Source organism: Morus notabilis, unplaced genomic scaffold (genome assembly GCF_000414095.1).
Source record: "Morus notabilis unplaced genomic scaffold, ASM41409v2 Scaffold485, whole genome shotgun sequence".
In the NCBI taxonomy this organism is placed as follows: Eukaryota; Viridiplantae; Streptophyta; class Magnoliopsida; order Rosales; family Moraceae; genus Morus; species Morus notabilis.
Window position 1 is genome coordinate 707,413 of NW_010364290.1, and position 9,135 is coordinate 716,547.

Below are 9,135 nucleotides of genomic sequence, written 5' to 3' on the forward strand. Positions count from 1 at the left end.
AACTGTTAGTTTTGAGACTAGACAATTATTAAGGAAAATTTTTAAAAATGCCTCTTAAAATGAAGTTTTTTTTATTTTTTATTTTTTTATTTCTACCCTTATAAAATGTCAATATATTTTTATCTTCTAAATTAGAATTAGTCAATGGGTTTTTTAAAACATGGTACTTTTATTAAGTCATATACTTAAAAAAAATAGAATATGTAATTTTCTCAATTATTAACAGTCTCAAAAAATCCAAACTGGACTAGACCATTTGTAAGATGAGACTGGATTGGATTAGACCGTTCGTAAACAGTCCAGTCCGATCAAGTAGCGGTTTGGATAGTTACTGTGTTTTTTATTCCATTCCATTCACTTCAAATTCTTATTCTCAAACGTTTTAAACGGCAATGAATAAACAATTCTATATATATATATATGTATATGTGTATATATATATATATATATATATATATATATATATGCATGCGTGAGTGTGTATACACTAAAAGAAACAACCCGAATTATGAATTAGACAAACTTGTTATGAAGGTTCTGAAATAAAAGCAAAGATTTAGGTAAATACATACCAATAATCAGCCAGAAAATTCACTGAGAAGATAAACAATTTCGAGTTATGGAAGGCAATATCATGGAAGCAGAGAACCAATAAATAAACGGATTCATAATCATGAAATCTATGTAAAATCTAATGAGGCAATATCACGGAAGCATAAAACTAGTTCAATATCTTGATTAGCTTTCAGGGTATCCAAAAAGGTCAATTTCTTAAGAGCCTACAATAAGTTGAATTTCATTTAAAGAAACATAAACGAAAAAAAAAAATCCTACAGCCTACAACCATTAGCCTTCATAGAATAAAAACGAAAAAGAAAATAAATAACCAAACAAACGATAATAAATTACAAAAAAAAGAAAGAAGAAGAATAATTTTCATTTTACCCCTTAAATTATATCACTTATGTCATTTGCTCCCTAAATTTTAAAATGTACTATTACATCCCCTCAAACTTTATTCCGCCAGCAAAAAACCTCCTTCCATGCATCCAACTTCCATCTGAAAAAAATAAAAAATAAAAAACACTAAACTGTTATTTCTAATCAGTTAGTCAGCAAATACCAATAACATCATGAACTTGTTACTAATTAATGCCAAATCCGATGATATATATATAGGGAGAAATGTTTAAACTGCTGTAAATCTGAGAACTAAGAACAGGAAAATAGAACAAAAATAATTGTGAAAATTATACAGCAGGTCTTGTAGGCGACATTTATATACATTTTTGGTATATTTTAAAACAATTTTGAGTTTTGCAACAGTAATCTCTAAATATGTTTAGTCTAATTCAAGGGTTTCAGATAATTGTCCATTTTTTTGTATGGTGGAGTTGTTGTGGACGGTCAAAGAATGATCTGATCAGTGGTGGTTGATATTATTTGGAAAAGACTCCAGAATATACTATTCGATGAACATACAATTTTCCACTGTAAATTCATTGTTGCAGGTAGGCAACACATAAATATACATATATACATATACACATACATACATACGTATATACGTACATGCATGACACATACATATTCTATGGGCAGACTTTGTGTTAGTTTATCTTTGCGTCACATGCTTCTTTCTCTCTCTCTCTCTCTCTCTTTTGGGTGAATACGTGCTTTCTCTTAACTAAAAGTGGATATATATATATATATATATATATATATATAACCCCTAAAAAGTGGATATATAACTCCAAGGAGTCCAATCTCTACTGTCTTTTTCCGTTTGCCTCAAAACATGATAACAACTAGTCATTTTAAGCTGAGCCGATGAGACCAAATTTTAATATACAAAAGTCTGCAAACAGATCTCTAGCCTCTTCGGGCGTGTTTGGTACGCAGTAATTAGTAAAAATTATATTTCTGAGAAAAGGATGGAGGGTAATATAATTCTTAAGAATAATACATTACTGTGTTTGGTTTCATACATGAATCTTTCTCAAATTCTCATGAATATTACATTATTGTGTTTAGTTATGCATGAGAATGTTGTGAATTAAAAAAAACATATTTTTTTAAATGAATTACAATTAGCACTAATATTTTAAAAAGTATAAAATATTTTTTAAATATTTAGCCCATAATATTAGCACTAATATTTTAAAAAGTATAAAATACGACACAATAAGTAATCCGTAAAATTATCAACTAATAGAGGTCTCAAAATGTTAACTAAAATCCACGTATGATTAACCAAAATGAAAATATTGCTATTTGATAGGATCAGCTATTGAGCAATGTGTTTGCTGTAAACTTAACCCAACCGATTACTCCTCCGATTACTCGAAAGAGGAAAACTTTTATGCTTAAACGGCAAGGTTAGGTATCTTTGTTAAGTAATTTTTTGCTAATTAAACATCTTTGTTAAGTAATGACAAAATTGACAAAGCATCATATATCATCATCATTAATCAGGACGAATCAATCTAATCGTCAATTGGAACATCAATTTTTAAGCAAGAAGTTGAACAAAAGGGTGAGGCAGATTCCCCATGTGAGACAAAAGAGACATTAATTTGCTAGTTAAGCTGTTAATTTCATCTACATCCACTAATGTATTAGCTGGGTCATTGCTAAGTTAAATTCTCTATTAATTTTAGGAGGGCAGAAAGAATAATCTCTTTTTTGTGGTTTGGGCGTAATATTAATTTGTTCATAATCATTTTGATGAGGAACTTGATTTGTACTATTATATTCCTTTTTGTTTGGCGAGGGGTCATTTACTTGCACAAAAATGCCGACACTTAAGTTGTAGTATAGAATAGTGTTTAATTTTGTTCTACTTGGTTTAGAAGTGATAGAGACTTTATTTGTAAGTCAAAATAGTATTAAGACTTGCAACAAATGAAAAGGAAATATTGCTAAAATTATCGAGTTTGTTTGGTAGGATTCAAAAAAATAAATTATTAGTAGTTCTCTATTTTTTAATTATTAGATTTGTGTCAGAAATTGTCAGTCCTGCATACTTTTTTAAACTAATGTGATTTTGATCGAATCTAATTGTTAGAAACTAATCGTACCGGTAGGCCAATCTATTAGAAAAGATATCAATTATTACAGTCATGTGTAAATTATTCTAAGTGAGTTATTTTTAATTCTTGTTACTATGTAGGCTCGTTCATTTTATCGACCCGAGTTTAGAATTCGAATTTTGTTACAGTAAAAAGTTATTATAAACAGTCACATATAACTTTTTTACTACAGTTAAAAACTCTCACGTCAAATTACATCTCAACTCAAATTAAAAACTCGATTAAAGAAACTATAGTATATACTTTTCTGATCAAATTCCTGAACAACTAACACAGTACCATTTATTGTTACTTTATTAGTACCCCAAGTCTATTAATAATTGTGGATTATCTTATTTGGAGAGGACAGTAATCAGAAGTTTTTGTCATTTACATTGTCTTCTTATATTTAATGGAAATTAAGCAGAACAGAAATTATAGCAGTGGAGGACATTTTAGGTGGATGATAGTGCAAGTGAATCAAAAGTGATGGTCTATATTGCCACCTGTAATAATGTGGCAAACATAAAGCACACTTTTTTTTCTTTTTGAATATACATAAAGCACACTTTGTTTTGTTTTGTTTTATAAAGGGATTATGGTGTGGTTGGAGGAGTGTTCTATTAGGACACGGGTCACGCTCTTGTTTCTAGTTGACTTTGAGCAATTAAGCGGTTGTTTATTTCCAAAATAAAGACAAAAAAAAATTGATTAGCTTCGTTAATCAAATGTCTTCACGAAAATGACGTGGTGTCATATATGTACTAATTTCGCAAGGTAAATGTGAATAATTCATTCATGTTTTTTCTTAAAAATAAACAGAAAAAGGGCTAAATAATCTTATTTTACAACCAGAATCAAACCTGATATTTTTTTTCTTGATAGAACTAGAAGGCAACAGTTATTTGTTTATTATTATTATTTTAGTTAATTTAGAAATTGACCCCTCAAAAATAGTGGTTGTCTCATTTTGTCTCTTATAATTTAAAATAGCACAAAACATTCCCTGAGATTATAATATATTGCAATTTTGGTGTTTCCTTTATTTATGCGTCATTTTTTTTAACTTTTTAATCATGTGTGGTCACATCATGTGACTACTGTTTGGTAAGGACTTAAATTTATTGTTCAATTTTAGTGTCTAATTGGTGTCTAACTAATCATATCATATCACGTCATATTTTTAATTAGTTTTTTTTATATATTTATCATATAATAATGTGGTATAATTTGATTTGTTAAATACTAATTAGAACACCACAATTTAAACATCATATTCGGATCCGTTTAGTAAAGGATAATGTATTAAATTTGTCATTAAGTTTTGTCTCTTCCTTAGCTCCCAACCCTCGCATTGCAATCATCTTTACACCCCAATCTAACGGTCACTTAACAACTTGCCAGGACCACAAGTGGAATGAAAGAAACTTGACCAATAGACCTTTTAGAGGCATAATTTTAACCTCATAAGCGGACAACAAAATTCAATCTATGATAAGTGAGAAAGCCTAAGTAGATTGTCATTCGCTATTATGCCACTACCATAGATGGTATTTGGGATTAAATTTGAAATTAGTCATTATTATTTTTCTTTAATAAAAAGGAAATGTTGATGATAGAAATTGAAACACACACACAATAGCAAAGCTTTAACATTATGCTACAACCTAAAGATGACAATAATCCCCACGAAGATTGGAATCCACTCAAATTGGGTAGCCATGGAGATAATAATTAGAGATGGGAACAGACATGGAGAAAATATTTTATCTCCAAGTTATGATAGAGCAGATACAAGAGAAGTACTTTTCACCCCGCCTTCATCTAAATATACATATATTATATATATAATATATAAATAAATATTATGTAATATTAAATTTTCAAATTAAATTAATGATTTATGGCGTTATTACTAAGTTGGATTTGCATATAATTTATTTTAAAAACCTAATTTAATTTTGATTTAAGTTTATATTCATTTTTGTTTTAAATTCCTATAATCTTTTAAAATGTATAATTATATTAGATGTAAAGTGAGACGGGTACGAAAAAGACTATCGAACTTAGAATTCCCATTCCTGGCCCCTTCTCTTCTTAAACGGCGATTGAGACGGGGATGAGAATGGAACCCCCACCCCGTTGCTTTCCCTGCTACAACCATGTCCAGCTGCTTTAATCCACTTCCAGACAAGAAAACAACGATAACGAAAGAAAGAACAGAGGAGCGTGCATCAGTCACCAAAACCAGCCACGTGTAAATCCCTAAAGCGCGCACAAACGCGTAGGCTCTGAATAAATATACTCCCAAACCTCTCTCCTTTTCTCATTCCTTTTTTTTTTTTAAATGCTTTTCTCATTCTAATTTAATTTCGCAAATAACTATAAATATAAATAATAAAGTTCGTTTAATTTATTAATTTAAATTTTTAATTTAATTTATAATGTAATTTTATGTGAAAATTTTTTATTATAATAAAAAGATTAGGTGTAATTATTTTTTAAAAATTTTTACTGTAATAAAATTTAAATTTTAAATTTAAATTAATAAAATAAATGAGAACTAAATAAATTATTCTAAAAAATATTAAAATAAACGGGACATAAAATCCATTTTTCTTTATTACACTCCTTGCTGTGTGTTGTCTTAAATCTCTCTCTCCGCGCTAAAACCGGGCCCAAAAGACCTCCATTTGCGAAGAGCTCCGAAAGCTAGATCTTAGCCGCCTCCTCAGTCCTTTTTCCTCTTCCAACTTCACATTTGGCGCTTTCTCAATCCGAATTTCACTCATTTCTTTCTTCTCCGTCTCCGATCGATCCTCTTCTCGGCGATTTGCTCAGACTTCCCCAAATTCGCGACCTTTGGATTCCTCGATCCGGTGAAGAAGACGAAAGGAGAGGCTTTCTCGGGTTGTAGTTGAAGGTATTGGATTGGATCATGTAGGAGAGGATTAGAACTCGGTGATCGCTTTCGATTGATATTGGGATTGTCAACAATGGCGTCGATCCGGAGAACTCAGTCGCCGGCGTACCAGGACCGGCACTACCAGAACGGAGGAGTGAATTCGCCGTCTCATAACTTCGTCTCAAGTACGAAGTACTACTCGCCGTCGCTGTTCTCGGCCGTCGCCGCCTTCGCGGTTAATTTCCGGCGGAAAGGTCCTCAGGGACTGCGGAGGGCGTTCTTCAGGTGCGCCGTCTTCTTCCTCATCGGTTTCCTGCTCGGGATGATGCCGTTCGATCACGCCGACGAGGAAATTCGCGCGCGCGACTTCTCCTTCGACATCAAGCCGCCGCACGTCAATGTGAGATTCAACGATGGCGGCGGAGCGGTCGCCGCCGTGAAGAAGGAGGAGTTTGTGGTGGATGTGAGGCTTGGTATCGAGGCGGTGCGCTCCGAATCGAGCGGCGACGGGCTCGTCTTCGTGCCAAGGAACCAGCTCATCGTGGTGACGCCGACGTACAACAGGCCGCTGCAGGCCTATTTCTTGAACAGGTTAGGGCAGGTGCTGCGGCTCGTGCCTCCGCCGTTACTGTGGATTGTGGTGGAGATGAACTCGGCGTCGATGGAGACCGCCGAGATTCTGAGGAAGACTGGAGTGATGTATAGGCATCTGGTGTGCGCTAAGAACTCGACGGAGGTGAAGGACCGAGGCGTGCATCAGAGGAACACTGCTTTAGAGCACATTGAGCATCACAGGCTTGACGGCATTGTTTATTTTGCTGACGACGACAACATATATTCGCTAGAGTTGTTCTACAGCTTGAGAAACATTAGGTATCTCTTTGTTCCATGCTTTTCCGTACTTTCGGCAATTGGAATAATTTTTTTAGAATTATCATATTTGTTGCTTTTTTTTATATACATTCACTTAACGTTGTTTACGAGTATTATTGTTGGACCTCTTTGTTTACAAGATACCCCTTTATGTTAGCCTTTCAATATGCTAAATCAAAACTGTGAACATAACAAATTGTGTAAATGAATGATGCATATGGTATGAGGTTCTGCGTTTTCTCTGTGAGCTTGAGTTCATGAACTGCCTTTTCGCTTGTTTGATTAACTTTGTGAAAAATGATGAATAGCCTCTCTTTGTAATTCTTTGGTTCCGTCTAACACTTATTTCTCTCACCATTGGCCTTTGGAGCTAAATCTATGGCGTAACGTGTAAGGTTCTATTACCTAACTTTTTTAGGCCAACACTGTACATTTTTCTTAAGCCCCTCTTTTCTTATTCCCTATCCCCATCATTTAATCATCACAGATTGAGAGAATATTGATATCTCCTTATCATGAGGTTTTAAAGACGGTATCAACAATTGACTGCCTTTGTCAGAGTTGAGATAGTTACTGAGTGATTCTTTCTGTTTAGAAGTCAGCAATCAACTACCAGAATTACCTTCATCAGCAATTGCTGCAATTGGTGTCTATATCTACTTTTAGTGCTAAAAGGACTTTTATAAATGCAAAACAACTATCAGTTTTATATTCTATCCACCTACCTTTTCAATCTAGCAGATCCATATTGTGATCTATTTGTTTTGTAGCCGTTTTGGCACTTGGCCTGTTGCAATGCTCGCACAAAGCAAAAACAAGGCCATCTTGGAAGGTCCAGTGTGCAATGGAAGTCAAGTAGTTGGTTGGCACACAAATGAGAAAAGTAAGAGGCTGCGAAGGTTTCATGTTGATATGTCAGGATTTGCTTTTAACAGCACAATTTTGTGGGATCCAAAGAGATGGCGACGCCCAACATCAATTCCTATTCGACAGTTAGACACTTTGAAGGAGGGTTTTCAAGTATGATTAATTTTATTGTGATTTCCGTTCTCTTCTGCAATCGTCTTCTTGAAATTTGTGATATAATGCTTGAAAGTTTGTGTTTTTTAGGAGACCACATTTATAGAACAAGTCGTGGAGGATGAAAGTCAAATGGAAGGCACACCTGCTGGTTGTGCCGCAATAATGAACTGGCATCTTCATTTGGAAACTCATAGTCTTGTTTATCCCAAAGGATGGTTGCTGCGGAAGAACCTTGACGTTGCTCTCCCCTTAAGTGATTGAACAGTAATCTCACAGTTTTGATACCTGTAGCCTGAGAGAGGTATGATTTTCTGTTATGAGATGCGCTTTTAACTCTTTAATCTTTTATTCGTATGTTTCACATCCATAACTTCTTGCTAGATCACCTCAGCTGGAATTGGGTGGGGGGAAAACAGAAAAATTAAACAATAATAAGGATAGAAGAGTTTTTTGGCCATTTGGTTAATTCTTTTAGAAAACCTTCTTATTTGGGCACGTGAAGGTTCCGCATATACTAAAACCAGTTGCCAAGTTTTTGACAGATATTTTTCAACTTTGTGGTTGTGCTGTATTAGGCATGTGAAGGTCTTTCTGCGCATACAAAAGTAACTTCTAAATCTCGTGGAGAAAAGGATCTAATCCTTGAATTTGTTTATGACAGATGTATTTCATTCGTCTCGGAGATTCGACCCTAAGTAGATACGGGCTCCACTCCAGTTAGCCACAGTCAAACATTAAGCAGCATCTACGTAGGCACAGTCGGGCATGACAAAGAAACTGAAGATTTATGAAAATTTTTCCCCCTGCCCCGATAATTCTTTTACGAAAACAAGATTTCGTTTTTATTGTAGAGTTTCGATGCTTTGTTTTTGTGGCCTTCACTTGCTTGATCGACAAAACAGTTAGCATGAGCATCCATACACCCTTGGAAATGCTGAGGGTACGTTTGTTGTGGATTTATACACTGTGTTGACGTAGACCTTGTATGAAATGAAGGGCAAGTTGCCCCTAAATAGTTCAAATTTTCTAGACAATTTTGCTTTTGACATTATCTGTGCAAACAAACAGACCTAAGCACACGGTAGGCGGTTAGGTATTGTTTGGTATTGTTTCTGAGATGGTTCCAAACATTTTTGAATAAAGGTGTTTTGGAAATAGTCCGAAAAAATAGCTTCTGTTAGCATTTAGTGAGGAAACAAAAACTCCATTTTCGATATTTTTAGGGAACCAGAAAACACAGAACTTGTTATCTCTTTTCCTTTC

The 9,135-nt window shown here is 34.1% G+C and overlaps 1 protein-coding gene across 1 annotated transcript; it reads left to right on the forward strand.

The window, feature by feature from the left end:
* Positions 1-5,716: 5,716 nt before the first annotated feature.
* On the forward strand, positions 5,717-8,906 carry LOC21408218 (probable beta-1,4-xylosyltransferase IRX9H). Its single transcript, XM_010106246.2, has 4 exons — positions 5,717-6,849; positions 7,620-7,869; positions 7,960-8,173; positions 8,534-8,906. Exons 1-3 carry the CDS (start codon positions 6,068-6,070, stop codon positions 8,131-8,133), a joined length of 1,206 nt encoding a protein of 401 aa, XP_010104548.1. The 5' UTR covers positions 5,717-6,067; the 3' UTR covers positions 8,134-8,173; positions 8,534-8,906.
* The last annotated feature ends 229 nt before the right edge of the window (positions 8,907-9,135 follow it).

Bases quoted from the DNA above. Each gene is read 5' to 3' on its own strand.
- LOC21408218 (XM_010106246.2), top strand. From the start codon at position 6,068: ATGGCGTCGATCCGGAGAACTCAGTCGCCGGCGTACCAGGACCGGCAC. The intron at 6,850-7,619 runs GTATCTCTTTGT...TTTGTTTTGTAG, and splicing joins TACAGCTTGAGAAACATTAG to CCGTTTTGGCACTTGGCCTG. The intron at 7,870-7,959 runs GTATGATTAATT...TGTGTTTTTTAG, and splicing joins CTTTGAAGGAGGGTTTTCAA to GAGACCACATTTATAGAACA.